Raw genomic sequence first — 16104 nt, 5'->3', positions numbered from 1 at the left:
CTGGCAACACCAAAATGGATATGGTTTATAAAACGTGTTTATGGTGTATTAAATGTATGTATAGTTAAACTACTTTCACAAAACTCATTACAAGTTTATCTTTAAAGATGAACAAGTAGATGGATTTTGTGGAAGGCAGTAAATGGAAATAAACAATTATATAGACAATCATTTTGCATTTGCAGCAAAAACACAGAGAAACAAACATTGCATCACATTTTAATAATGACATCATTCAAGTTAAATTAAGACATATATAAATACAAGATGAATACGATTATTATAAATTTGGTCCATACTAAATATATTAAGTGTGTCATTTGGGATGGGGTCGATTAGTGGTTAGTATTCGTTTAGGTTTGGCAGGTGTTAATTGGAGATCCCTGCATCCCATTTTAAAGTTTTAGAAGCATAAATGAATGATATAACTCAAATTAAAGACAAAATATGCAGCTCTACCCAACATCCCTTTGTCATACACAAAATACTTTTCCATTAGCATGCCATAGCCGTTTCTTTTGGCACAAAGCATGATACTTCAATCACAAAATAAGTATTATTACTTTCTAACTCCAAATTATTCCAGACCCATTAATTCCAGCATCACTCGATTGAGACCAGTGCAGCGTCACGGTGCTGATGGTGACCCAAACACTAGCTCAGAGCTTTGATAGAGGTTGGGTGATGCCGGGCCACTCTGGCTGTGCGTAGAAACCCCATTCTGCCCTCGGGTTGGCGACTCCTGCGATGGGGGCCTGTATGCAGCAGGATGGGATGTTGAAGTCTGCGACCACCTTCACTGCATCATCTTTTACTGACCTGCACAGCTCCAGAAGCTTCAAAACAAGCAGACCACAATCACATGAGGGTTGATCGAGCGAAACCGTTACACAAGCATAAAAATTAAGCAACATCAAACATAGCGGGACTGAATATCTGCATTGTTTTAATTCAGCTGCAGTTAATCACAGCTGTGCTGATAATCGGTATTCAACACGACTGCCTTTATACAACACTTCTATAAACAAGTTAATAGGGAGTCGCAGACTTTTTTGAGAAACAATATGCGGTTTTGTTTAATTCAGCACCATTAGAAACGAGAGTTTGATAACAGTTTTATATTAAAATTCAAGTTTAAAATGATACTGCGTTAATGCATTTATAACATAAACTAACATTGAAAATAATACATTGAAAATAATAGCATTTAATAATACATTTTAAACTTAAAAGTTATAACTTTAATAGTTATCCACCATGAACTAACATGAAGGAATAACTGTAGTGACATTAATAAATGGCGAGGTTATTGCATATGATTACTTCATGTTAACTAACGCATTTACTAATGTAAACAACCTTATTGTTTAGTGCTACCAAAAAGTTAATAACAGTATTGTTATTAAAATACGATCTTGTAATGCTGCTTGTCTAATGAAGAAAGTAGACTGAAACTAAGCTTTTGTACTGTAAAATGACATTACTGTAAACAAAAAAGATGCATTTAAGCTGATAAGCCAAAAGAAAGATCTGGTAAAATAACCACAATTTTTCAAGATTCGAGAACATAGTGTACTACATGTAATTGTTACAGTTGTGTAACAAGTCTAGTACATCTCCCTCTGGTGGAAGTATTACAAAATACAACAAAGACAATGCAATAATAGAAAGTACATTTTTCTCATTAATGGACTATTTAAACTTTAAAATAATGACTTCAAGACTATTAAAGAGAACTGCAAAATTATTTACTTACCTTTCCACAAAAAATAAAAGCGCACAATTTTGTATTGCCTGGTTGAACTATTTTTAAATAGTTTTAGTTTAACATTTATTTAAACTTTAACCTGACATACATCAAGTTATGTTAAGATTCACCGTGAGAATCTGCTGCCATCGTTTTATAAAGGCGTGAGTCACCAAACCTGCAACCTTCTCCCACATAACCTGACAAAAGTGTTAATTTATCGTCCTGACACTTCAGATCCTGCTCAAGTAGTCCACAGTGCAGATGAAAGACATGATCACAGCCTGTCACTCTTCTTGTGTATTATGACTTTTATAACCTCGTACTGTGAAACCCCCTCATTGTTCTGTTTGAGAAACACTCACTTATCTGTTCAGCATTTACGGTTGAAATATGTTTGGACACGTCTTGCTCAATAGCCTTCTGTCCAATGAAGAGCCTGAGGTACGTCTGACCTCTCTCTCTACTTCTGTCTGTCTCCCCCCACCTTTCTCTCTTTCTTTCAAGCTAAGATAAAAAATAATTTCATGAAAAGGAGACATTGATGGACAGAGATAAGGAAAGTGTGTACACACAGAGAGCGAGAGAGAAGAAAAATAAAAGTGGGGAGGTAGATGGAGTGGAAAAGTTTCATGTATTCTGCTTACTCACGATGGTGCATTTGTGCTGACTGAGATGTACAAAATACAGAGAAATTAAAATGCAAAACTTAAGAGTAATGTATTTATTGCATCATACTGAATTGCAAAAATAATGACAGGGTGTTGTGGGTGGATGAGAAGCTGACTGTTATGTAGTGCTATCAAAGCTTTTAGCATGTTGTTGTGAGGCTATCAGGGCGTTGTTATAATGTTCTGTGTGGTTGTGTTAACTGGTTGTCTAGCCCAGGTAAAAAACACCCAATCATATGATATTTAGATTTTAAAAAGCCTGATATACCTTAATAGGATTTTACACTTGTTATTTTTAGCCTAGGACTGGGTAGAAACAGACTAACATGTCCCACTGGGTTGTAATTTAACCTTAAAGTATGGATGGGTGACCTCCCTACGTCACTACGCATTTACGTTAGGTCGCGCTGGACCGGACCTAGACGAAAAGTTGTGGTTTAAGAGCATTTTTTTTTTTCTTGTCAAAAATGACAATCATTTCGCTAGATAAGACCCTTATGCCTCGTTTGGGATCGTTTATAGTCCTTTGAAACTCCGTTGAAAAAAACGGTTAAGTGTTGAGTTAAGTATTAAATGTTGGGCTCTATTAAAGTCCATTAACATGAGAAAAATCCTGCAATGTTTTCCTCAAAAAACATAATTTCTTCTGGACTGAACAAAGAAAGACATCAACATTTTGGATGACATGGTGGTGAGTAAATTATCTGGATTTTTCTTTTAATAAAATGGAATATTCCTTAAAGGCACTAACCTTGTGTATTAGCATTAGTAATACTGATTTGTTACACCATTAATCATAGTCTGACCTCACACATGCATCAGTCTAAAACTAAATTAAACACTTATCTAATGTCCATTAAAGTGAAACAGGGTTATGTCATTGACACACAGTTATTGATATGCTCTTTCACAGAAACACAATAAACTTGTCAAAGACTATGAGGGGCATGAGGGTATTTTTAGAGGAAATAAACTCAGACGTAGCCTCGAGAAAAGAAGAAACCGTGTTATCACAACAAAAGCTATGTTATTATATACATTGTTACTAAGGAAAAGGGCTCACATTGAGATGAATTCGATTTAAACACTGTGAATTATTGGGTGGGAAAGCTCATGCGTTTATTAAAATGAAAAAAGTCTGTCTGTACAAATTAGCAGTTTAAGACAACTATTAAAAAGTTGTGTTTAAATTACTAAAAATGCTAAATAAGATACTTTGGCATTATTTTATGTTCTATACTTTTCCTATGAACAAATTTTACGAATATCAGTAGTTGTTGGGATGTTACGTTAGTTAAAAAACTTTGGATATTCTCAATTGTCAAGGTAGTACAACCACAATCATGGGCCATTTATTAAAAAGTTAACAGGTATGAGCAGTAAACATGATATCACATCACCCAGTGAACCCCATATGTTTTATGGCTAAATTAAAAGTGTACATTTCTGTCAAATACTGTAAAATAGCTACTTTAAAGTGCACCTATTTCAACGTTATTTTGTGTATTTGGTATAATACAATGTGTTTGTGTGGTTTATGGTTAAAAACACATTATTTTCCACATAACGTAAATTTTTGTAGCCCCAGATATCCCTGACTTCCTGAAACGCACTGATTTTGTACAAAACTCATTGATTTGAAAAGCTTTGTGTGTTTGTTGTAGTACAAGAAAAGAGATTTAAGTTGGAGACGATAACTCGTGCATCGTTTACTTTGGGGTTTGTACCTTTTGCATATTGTTAACATGTACTAATACACACTTACACACCAAAGGAAATGTAAAATCGTGAATCGGACCATAGGTGCTCTTTAATGTAATGGTTAGGTACACTTTCTGTGTCAGGTGGTACAACCAATGTAAAACTAGAAAAAAGCTATTTTATTAAAGGGGTGCTTCAATGGTATTTCATGCATTCTGACATATTAACACAGTTATAGAGTTGTTTCCTCATGCTAAACGTAGGCAAAGTGTCAAAAAAGCAGCTGGGCGTGTTACAGAGTATTTCTGTGCCGAATCCACTACGGTTCGTACAAGTTTCGGAAAGTTTTTTCGATTACGGGTCCAGCTGACGTTTTGGGGGTTTCTATACGTATCACTTCTTTTTATGGGCACTTCCCCTGGAAAACCCCGCCCACCCATCAATCACCGGGAGACGCTAGATCTTACAAACATCACATCACGCGACAGCTTTGTTTAATTTCAAAACTCGACAATGGCACGAAAGAAGAAGTGTGTTTTTGGAAGAAAGCCAGCCTTATGAAAACAATGAATATAGTTTATTATCCGGAGTAGCAGCGGAGTTTTGCGTGTGTGTTTGATGCGCTGGATTTCATTGAAAAGTCCCAACCGGGTCATGAGTTGCATGCAGTAAGACTTCTGTCTTATGTTGGAAATAGACGCGTGCATATTATATAAATGACACGAACATATAGTGAATCATAAGTTAAACAGTGTTGTATAGTGTAGCATGACTCGTACTCGCTCCTCCCGTGGTAGTAACTCCTCCTTCTTCATTTTCTCGTACGTTATCGGAAAGAATCGGTAAAGCTAATCTTCTTTTATAAATCTGATTAAACTAAAGACTCTTCAGAAATATAAAGGATGTGATACTACTCTATAGATACTCCAGATTAACATCAGAACAGCATGTGTTATGTGAGCTTTAAACACATTTTAATTGCATTTAATAAGTATATTTGTGAATTTGATATCACAGGCAAAAGCTTATACCAGCATTCAAGTAGAAGTCGGTTAAATGTAAATTCATTGCAGAGGTCAGGTGGTGCAACCAGAAAGTCCCTTATGAAATAAAAAACATTAAGCTAAATCATTTAATAAGCTAATTTATAGCTAATAATTATAGTTTTAATAAATGCAAGCTATTGTTTTAATAAATGCAAGATTTAAAAATGTAAATGTTTTTAGGAGCTTGTTTTGCCATTTCCAAAAGTGAATCACATTCACATGTGGGTCAATGTATTGGGCCAAATTAAAACACAAATTACAGGAGTTTTTCTCCTTACTCTTTAAACATTATCTTAGACAACGCTGAGGTCAAACTGAGTATTTTGTCAACATATCAAAGTCTTCAATGGAAAGAAAGAAACTGCACAAACTCAACACATTTTATAGCTGTATAGCATCTAGGCATCTAAGTAACTTGCAAATGGTCTTTACCATTATTTGATATTTTCATACTGTTGTATATGTCCACAACCACCCCCCTCCCTCAAAATGACTCATGACTTTTAAGAAAAATCCCAAAGCTTGTTAATGAAAATAAAAAAGCAACAACCCAGCCTCTGTGTGTGTGTTTGTGTGCGTCTGTGTCTAGTCAGTGAAGCATGTAAGTCTGGCTCTAATGTTGACAAATGAAGACAGTCATTCTTAAGAGCTGGACCCACACACAGAGATATCACACGTACATGTTAGTACATCATCTCAAAACACACAGACCCCACACACTGACAATCTTACACAACATACACTAACACACTACCACACACACGCTATACAGAATATAGTATAACTTGAACAAGGCTTAAACAAGGAACATTCTTGCTGTGAGGCAACAGTGCTACCCGCTGAGCCACTGTGCTACCTCCCCATACTGTTCATTTAACGCTATACTGTAAATTCCCACTGTCATCACTAATCTAATTGCAGGTCTTGACAGCTATACTGACACATCTAAGATTTTCTTGAGCCATTAACTCTCAGAGCAACAACAACATTGTGTCAATCAAAGCTCGCCAAGCGCATGACATTATTTGCATAATTACTTGGTGGCTTGGAAAAATGCAACGATAGGCAAAGATGGTCCCTCTTATCTTTCCAAAACATGTTCCCATCTTGTCCTAGCCATTTATCTTTTCTTAAACAATTCCCACCCAACCAAAAATACAACAACTAAACTTGGACAATGTAGTGACTCTCAATATAAATTTTGATCCAAACTCGACAGAAGCCTAAAGAAAATGCCAAACGTTTAGAAGTTGGTCCTTTATAGCTCAGGAAAATAAATAAGAAAAATGAAAAATAAATGAGAACTATGAGTATTAATTTTGTTCCAAATGTTTCCTAAAATTCCCTTGGAGAAATAAAAGTCTTATTAATGAATGAGTGTCATTGACGAATAGTAAGGCTGGCCTCAAACGTGAAGATTTTAAGCCAGTTTTGCACCCTTAGTGATCGGAAGTGGGCGTGGACCAAGTAGGGTTTTACTGCAGCCGATTTTCTCTGAGATCTTGCGTCACTTTGATATCGTTACTATAGTCATCGTGTGGTCATCGTGTGTGTGGTCTCGTAATCTGGTCGAATCATCTAGCGTGTGTGTTCTGAGGATTATGTTGTTCAAATTTTTGTTATAACCTATGTTGTTTTTGTTACTTTTTGTTATAGGTCATATTTTAAAAAACATGTATTTTCAAAAAAGATGCACACATCTTGTATCCAGTATTTTGCATTTTAATAACTGAAAACTCATATTTTCTTTTTTAAATATTTAACAGTAAAAACAAGTGCAGTTTAACATTGTAAGAGACAAATGTTAATAGTTCAACTATGCACACTGTACACTACATTCGGACACGACTGACAGAGTTCGCCCTCTAGTGGCAGTCGTAATGAAATTTCAGTTTAATCATAAATCCGTGTCAACATGGGAGAAAAGCTCATTTCAGCACAAGAGGGTTTAATCTATGAATGTATTTATACTTAATTTACTTATCAGTAATCAATCGTTTTTTAAAGGATTTAAGTGTAACTAATTAAACAAAAAAAGGATTAATAATTTTCACCTTGCACAGATAGTTTTGATTGGACTTCCGGTTGATGTGTCACACAAGTTTATTTTTTAATGCATCCAAAGCTCAAACTGGATCTGAAAATTACGCACCCACAGATGCTTGGCATCCCATGCTGCCCCTTCCTACTCTCCTTCTGGTTTATCGGCAGCCATTTGGAAAAGCAGCCTAAAAGTAACCATGCTTATTTTAAATCGGACAAAGATGACCGTTACACATTATTTTGTGTTGTGCTATTTAACACATTATGTGTTACTACATTTAAATGTGTTGTCCTTAACTAGACACAAAATGTGTTGTTTTAACAACTGTTTTAAGAGTGTACACAATGAACATGCTTTTACTAAGATTTACTCAGAATTTAAGAATTTGATGATGAATTTGACAATAAAATGGTAAAGAGCACCCATTTCATTGCTAAAAAAACTACATTATTTTGTGTATTTGGTATAATACAATGTTATGAGTCACAGGCTATGAGTCCGAAGCGGGAGGAATTATGATAATATTGTTCTTGTCTACATCACCAATCCCAGGAAGTAAACTGTTGCCTACAATCCGTGTGTTTGTTGTAGTCCAAGAAAAGAGATTTATGTTAGAGACGATAAGTCACCTCATCGTTTACTTTGGGGTTTGTACCTTTTGCATATCGTTCACATGTACTAATACACCGCACACACCAAAGGAAATGTAAAATCATGAATCGGACCATTGGTGTTCTTTAATGTATTGTATCTTTACACACTTTGAACAGTTTAAGACCTTGTTGAGGTATTTTTTTGTCAGAAGCAAAAGATTTTGTTAAAAGTTTGCACTCTTAAATTACAGGTAACTTCATATACTTTGCACTAGGGCTACACAATATTCAATGAAAATACGATAACTTGCTAAATGAAGCAATATGCAATACAATAATGCTCTAAGTTTGTAAAATCTATTTAAATAATAATAAAATATATTTTTTAGTAAAAATTATATAACAACACAAAAGTTTCACATTCTTTCTTAGGAAAGGAAGTATCACTCTCTTTGTCTCCCCAGTCGCTCTGCTATCTGCCTCAATCTAAAACTTTATACATAACTTTTTGAAGTATTAAAATAATTCAGTTTTGCAAACCTTTGCAATATGCGTACTAGTATGTGACCATTTGTGATTTAGGATGTATATGTAAGGAATAATTGGCAATGGCAGGGCTCAACATAAAGGACTGCCCGGTGGCCCGGGGCAAGCGTGAAAGACGTTCGGGCCAGTAAAAAGTATTGTTAAAAACGACGGAAGAATCGCTGCAATATTTTGCACAGTTTGCTGTCAGTCTACGTGTAAAGCAGAAAAGTTGGGAGCCTTTTTTTGTTGGAACATGTCTGTAGTATATGTACACAGTTATATTTGAACCACTAGCCCGACCAGACGAGTATAAAAAATTATTTGCGTTGAGCCCTGAATGGGCCATTGAATTATTCGAAAATAATGCACACCCAAGGTGGTAATGTGGTATTACTCTGCAGGTGTGCATTGTTTTCAAATAATTCAAAAGACCAGAGTCAATTATTCCTCTTATAACAGTGTTGGGGAAAGTTACTTTTAAAAGTAATGCATTACAATATTAAGTTACTCCCCAAAAAAGTAGCTAATTGCGTTACTTGGTTACTTTACATGGAAAGTAATACTTGCGTTACTTTTAAGTTACTTTTGCGTTACGTTTTGTTACTTGGTTGAGGCTTGATCTCTTTCAGGCCTTGCAGGTGTTTTTATTACTGAGAAGTTATGCATTCAGAAATTGCATATTTCCATTACAAAAATGTCAAGCTCTGGCCTGCAATCTTTGTTTCTGACTTAAACATTTCCCGCTCAGGTTCGCACGCATAGAGTGCGTAATTCTACGTGACTTCGTTTAGTGTAATTCAGTAATTTTTTTAATTGAATTAATTAAACTGAAAAGTAACTCGCATTACTTTTTTAAAAAGTAACTGAAATATTAATGTGTACATTTATAAAATAATGTGTTACTTTACTCGTTACTTTAAAAAAGTAATATTATTACTTAATGCATGTTACTTGTAATGCGTTACCCCAACACTGCTTATAACACGGTTACCTCAGACATTGTTCTGGTGCTTATTTTAAGACATTTGACCGATCAGATGTGCGTTTATTGAAAAATAATGCAAACCTATGGAACATTTCTCAATCAATCAGAATAAAGCATTCAACAGCCCGTCACCTGCTGTTTTTCATTATCTTAAAAAACAGTTTTGTGTGGAGAAAATATAATTGTAAAATACTAATTTCTTTGATTACAAAAACAATGTTTCTGAAATGCATGACTTGGACTGAAAGATGAAGAAATACAGTCAGTAAGAGCTCAAAATAGATGTAAACTTTAATGCTGTTTATGACTTATGACTGTACTATTATTCTAAAATGTAAAAAAAATAAAACCTAGAAATAATTAAAATGAATTGCTTTCAAACAATATTTTGAGATCTCGCATGTAATTTTCCTATGGGCTTCTTTAAATCAACTAGAGAGCATCTAATTATAAACCTACAGTAAGTGATCGAGTTATTTTTGTGTGATGTCTGCAGCCTGTCACATGATAAATGATCTTCAATAAGCTATTGAAAACATGACAATAGTTCATATGAGTGCGCTGAAAGGAACCGTAAGCACATGCCTTCAGTCACGTGTGGCGGGGCGCTGTAGTCGGTCCGGGGCTGATGAGAGAACAGAGGGGTTTGTTTGTACAGAGAGAACGGCTGTGTTGGGTTTGTTTAAGTGGTAAACACGCGGTAAAGCACCTGCTGACTGCATACTGACAGACTGGTGTCGACTCGGCCGTCTTCCCGGTTTCTGCTTGCTCTTATGTGTGGGAGAACCCTACTGAGGGCGCTTGACTGTTTAATCACAGCTAATTGTGAACAACTGGACACTTTATGAGTGTGTGCCCGAGGTGAACGGCAGGGTGCTCTGTCAATACAGTCATCGCTAATGTTCGCATTCTGTTGCTCTCTGTAAACTGCAGATAATGAGCAAAGGGGTTAATGAGAGATCTGATCTGAAACAGCTTCAGATGGGCAGCAGATCTCGAGTGTCTGAGGACTGACTGACAGCGTGTTGATAACCTATTGATGAAAGTCTAATGTGCCCGATTGGCTTGTTTACGTGCGTGATGGTTTGTTTAATGAGTACCTGGCTGCGGATCTGTCGGCTGGTGTTCGGGGTCAGGTAGTTGTGCTCCAGGTACCACCCTCTCTCCTGGTACACCAAACTAGTGCCGTGAAGAAGGCAGAACTGAAAGTGAAATAAGAAAATATGATACAGAGCATCAAAAAAGATGCATAAGTCATGTTATTCAGTATATGTTTTACATGCCGAAACTTTTAAATGTGTTGACCCAAGGGAACACTAATAGGGGTGCACAGGGCAAAAACTAAAGTGGGGTTAGTTGTAACACGGACTGTTTACATTGTTGCACAAGGTTAAAGGTGCAATGTGTAATTTTTAGAAGGATCTCTTGAAAGAAATGCAAAATAATATACAAAACCATATTATCAGTGGTGTATAAAGACCTTTTAAAATAAACCGTTAAGTTTTTATAACTTTAACTTTACATACACCGAGGGTCCCCTTACATGGAAGTCGCCATTTTGTGCCACCATGTTTCTACAGAAGCCCTTAACGGACAAACTTTTTTACTAAGTTGACTCCGACAATGAAATGTTTGTCCAGTGGTGGCTATCGTAGCTACTTTATGCATTTCAAAAGCGAGGGTTGGGCAGTGGACTGAGCCGTTGGATGCAATTTGCAACCTCACCACTAGATGCCGCTAAAAGTTACACACTGCACCTTTAAGCGTTTGGTTTTTCTGGTATTTTTTCACACTGCCAAAAGACGATAACCCGCAAATTATTGGAGGTGTATAATGTTTTTCCAGAGAGTTATTGATGAACGAGTGTTTTGGTGGCATGTAAGTAAATTTTTTCACCATGTTTTTTTTGGGGTTTCTAAGTTGGGTGTGTAAAATACCAAATCCAATGCTATGTCATATTAATCAGTGTCTTGTTGACAAAAACATAGCATTGTTTTAAAATATGTCTGAAGCTCTTTGCAACTTTTTTGGTGGGCTTAAAAATATTTTGACCTAGCGGGGTTAATTGTAACGCTGTGTTACAACTAACACCTCAGCACTTACGATATCGCTAACGTTAGTGTAATTCTTGCCGTTGTTTTGAATAGGCTACAGACGAATGATTGCTGGCTGCCAACAAAATAAATGTGCCTGTCTTATCAAAACTCGTGTGTCAAATTTATTTTTGTTCATATCTTTAATTTTGATTGAATAAGGTCACGTCAAAGATTGAAATCATAATGAAATGAATGGCTAAAATCAGACTTTGATGCTCATTATCTCAGAATTTGAATTTTTGAAACTGTAGTATGTTTTTTACAGACTGGGTCACATATAAAAAAATGTTTTGTCATAATTGTGCTGCATTTTCTCACATATTTAGACATTTGTATCCATTTATAATTTAACTATTGTTAGAAAAGGACTGAATGAATGAATACAGTGTGGATACCTGTCTATTATAGACAGATATATAAACAATATCAACTTTAAGTATATAGACAAAATAGTATTGAAATAATTGCCTGCAAAAGTGTAACAACTAACCCCCTGCCTGTTACAATTAAACCCACCTATGGGGTAAGTTGTAACGTTTGCACTTCTGTCACGTTTGGTGTAATTGTCCAAGAATGGTAAGTACTAGAAACAAACTTCAAAATTTAATTTGTAGCAGAGATGTGTGGGTTTTCTGTGTAAAAATATAATTAATCAAACTCAAATATTTTTTGAATTATTGAGCCAAAACCAAAAAGCGTTAGAGTTGTGCCCCGCTCTCTCCTACTTTGTAATGCACTGCAAGTCGCTTTGAATAAGTGTCTACCAAATGCATAAATGCATATACAATCGTGGTTGCTTTTGTAATAGGCAACCTATAATGTTATAAGGGGTAATTTTGAATTAACAATGAAAATGGTGCGGGCAAGACCCCATGCAAAGTTAAAAAAAGCCCATCTCCAGGTCTCTCTGATTAAAGCAAACGGAAATTTCTTTGCTCATTCTGTGTGCTATTTATTTTCCATACGTAAAGTACCCTATACGAGCTCAAAGTTGCTTCTCGTGTGCGCAGCTCAAGTGAGTGCAGGAAGTCGTAGAGAAGATGAAGGGAATGGAAAAACTGTAGTGGTACGAGCTAATATCTTCTCCACAGAGGTGAGACAGTAACCAAACCACCCAACTACATCAAAGAGCTGGACAGGAAACAACAGATCATGCAATGCATTTAGCTCGAAAGCCTGGACATTAAGAGGAAAAATATGCCTTTCACCTTTAAGTTTAGCAAACTGCAACCCAGCAAAAGATTTGTTACGAGATGACCAAAGCAATGTAAACGTAAAGCTATTGTAGTTTCGTACAATCTCTGTCTCACTTATTCTCTTTGTATGCCGCTCTTTTCCTCATATGCAAACTAAAGAATTGATGGCTTATCATCACAGAGACATTATGTGTCTTATCAGTCTGGGCTGAATGAGGGTTTGGTAGTGATCTGCTCTTGTTTCGAGTTTGGGAACTGAAACCAGGACCATCACGCACGTCGTTGAGCTGTCATTATTAAAGTCTAATGAAATGACCACCACAATGAATAATGGTGAATAAATTTCATCACATGCACAGCATGAAACAAGATTTTTCACGGGTTTTGAAGAAAATGTGAGCTCTGCGTAAGTCACCGTGGTTGCCAGAGTTGCACTTTAAAATTCAAAAAGGTAAAAATATTTAAAGGGACACTGCACTTTTTTTGAAAATATGCTAATTTTCCAGCTCCCCTAGAGTTAAACATTTGATTTTTACCATTTTGAAATCCATTCAGCTGATCTCCGGGTCTGGCGGTACCACTTTTAGCATAGCTAAGCATAATCCATTGAATCTGATTAGACCATTAGCATCACGCTAAAAAAAAATAACCAAAGAGTTTGGATATTTTTCATATTTAAAACTTGACTCTTTTGTAGTGACATCGTGCACTAAGACCGACAGAAAATTAAAAGTTGCGATTTTCTAGGCAGTTTATGCTAGGAACTATACTTTTATTCTGGCGTAATAATCAAGGACTTTGCTGCCGCAGCAGGCGTAGTGATATTACGCACTTCCATTGAAAGATACTATGGGGACTATTTTCAGCTGCTGCGTAATATTATTGCGCCTCCTGCAGCCATGTTACAGCAGCAAAGTCCTTGATTATTACGCCAGAATGAGAGTATAGTTCCTATTTAAATCTGCCTAGAAAACCGCAGCTTTAAATTTGCCGTCGGACTGGTCTTAGTACACAATGTCAAGTTTTAAACAGGAAAAACATCAAAACTCTTTGGTTACACCTGTAGCGCGATGCTAATGGTCCAACCAGATTCAATGAATTATGCTAAGCTATGCTAAAAGTACTAGCGCCAGACCCGGAGATCAGCTGAATGGATCCCAAAACGGCAAAAATCAAATGTTTAACTTAGGGGAGCCTGAAAATTAGCATATTTTCAAAAAAAGTGGAGTGTCCCTTTAAATATGAAAATAAAATTATTATTAATATTTTGACCATAAGTTAAATTAAAATTCACTTCATTCAACTAACATGACACTTCTGACAGGGAGTCCTGAGAAAACATAAAAACACAAATGAAAAGACAGTGCACCTTTAAATTACCAACAATATTAACATCAACGCGACCATGAGGTGGTTTGTTCATGCATTCAGTCAGTTTGGCACATTAGAATAAGGACACAAGTCACATGACTGTCAATCATAACCTCGCTCCTTATCGCCAGGGCTTTGAAGAAACAGGTGGAAGTGAGGTTTTCCTGTTCCTTAACCTTGTGCTCTCTCGATCACAGGATCGGCGTGACAGCGCATCTCATGACCTGCCAAAAACTAGGTCTTTTTTTAAATGTATTCACGTAAGTCACACTCTAGGGGCCGCAGATCTCAGTCAACAGATCTCAGATCAGCGCGGTTCTGCTCTGCTGCTCGGCAGTTAATCTGTCGCTCATATGACTGCACTGCACATCCTGATGATACACAAAAGAAATTTGTTGCTGTGTCATACCTGTGCTATTGAAAGTTAGTGTGTATAACCGCTTGTAAGCCACAATGACTGACTCTCTACCACTACTATAAAGCTGTGGCACAAACATATTACTAGAGTACTTTACCTAACTTTTTTATTTACTCATCCAACAATTATTTGACCACATACACCTCATGCCATAAGAGATCTTTTGACTGGTAAGCAGAAACACCTTAGCAAGCACACATCAGCCCACAACAGCACCGTAACAATGAAAAGAGCAAACACCAATAGAAAATGAAAACAATTGCATTTCAGAGCTCACATGCACCCGGTCCAAGAATCTACATAAATATATAAATTTGCATTTATGCATTTGGCAGACACATTTATCCAATGTGACTTACAGTGCATTCAAGGTTTACATTTTATTAGTATGTGTGTTCCCTGGGAATTGAACATATGACCTTTGCACTGCTATTGTCATCGTAGGTGCATGTCCACTGCGAGAGACATAATCTATAAAAAAATCCAGAAATCACAATGTATGATTTTTTTTAAACTATTTATTTACATGATACAGCTGCAAATAAGTATTTGAACACCTGTCTATCAGCTAGAATTCTGACCCTCAAAGACCTGTTAGTCTGCCTTTAAAATGTCCACCTCCACTCCATTTATTATCCTAAATTAGATGCACCTGTTTGAGGTCATTAGCTGCATAAAGACACCTGTCCACCCCATACAATCAGTAAGAGTCCAACTACTAACATGGCCAAGACCTAAGAGCTGTCCAAAGACACTAGAGGAAAAATTGTACACCTCCACAAGGCTGGAAAGGGCTACGGGGAAATTGCCAAGCAGCTTGGCGAAAAAGGTCCACTGTTGGAGCAATCATTAGAAAATGGAAGAAGCTAAACATGACTGTCAATCTCCCTCGGACTGGGGCTCCATGCAAGATCTCACCTTGTGGGGTCTCAATGATCCTAAAAAAGAAAAATCAGCCCAGAACTACACAGGAGGAGCAGGTCAAGGACCTGAAAAAGAGCTGGGACCACCGTTTCCAAGGTTACTGTTGGTGATACACTAAGACCTAATGGTTTGAAATCATGCATGGCACGGACGGTTCCCCTGCTTAAACCAGCACATGTCCAGGCCCGTCTTAAGTTTGCCAATGACTATTTGGATGATCCAGAGGAGTCATGGGAGAAAGTCATGTGGTCAGACGAGACCAAAATAGAACTTTTTGGTCATAATTCCACTAAACGTTTTTGGAGGAAGAAGAATGATGAGGACCATCCCAAGAACACCATCCCTACTGTGAAGCATGGGGGTGGTAGCATCATGCTTTGGGGGTGTTTTTCTGCACAGGGGACAGGGCCGTGTATTGCGAGATTTTGGGGAACAACCTCCTTCCCTCAGTTAGAGCATTAAAGATGGGTTGAGGCTGGGTCTTCTAACATGACAATGACCCGAAGCACACAGTCAGGATAACCAAGGAGTGTTTCTGTAAGAAGCATATCAAAATTCTGGCGTGGCCAGAAACCTGACTGACCTAGAGAAGATCTGTGTGGAAGAGTGGGCCAAAATCCATCCTGCAGTGTGTGCAAACCTGGTGAAAAACTACAGGAAACATTTGACCTCTGTAATTGCAAACAAAGGCTATTGTACCAAATATTAACATTGACTTTCTCAGGTGTTCAAAAACTTATTTGCAGCTGTATCATACAAACAAACAGCCAAAAAATCATACATT

At 36.8% G+C, this 16104-nt stretch overlaps 1 protein-coding gene across 1 annotated transcript in view; it reads right to left on the bottom strand.

The window, feature by feature from the left end:
• Window positions 1-203: 203 nt before the first annotated feature.
• Window positions 204-16104, bottom strand: part of acoxl (acyl-CoA oxidase-like) — a 48336-nt gene continuing 32435 nt past the window's right edge. Inside the window, exons 18-19 of the mRNA XM_055170384.2 lie at window positions 10416-10517; window positions 204-836 (exon numbers count right to left, since the gene is read on the bottom strand). Of these exons, the coding sequence (XP_055026359.2) occupies window positions 660-836; window positions 10416-10517 (279 nt within the window). The 3' untranslated portion in view covers window positions 204-659. The remainder of the gene's footprint in view (window positions 837-10415; window positions 10518-16104) is intronic.

Source organism: Misgurnus anguillicaudatus, chromosome 11, assembly GCF_027580225.2.
Source record: "Misgurnus anguillicaudatus chromosome 11, ASM2758022v2, whole genome shotgun sequence".
Classification (NCBI taxonomy): Eukaryota; Metazoa; Chordata; class Actinopteri; order Cypriniformes; family Cobitidae; genus Misgurnus; species Misgurnus anguillicaudatus.
This window is presented reverse-complemented; position numbering and strand designations above follow the sequence as displayed.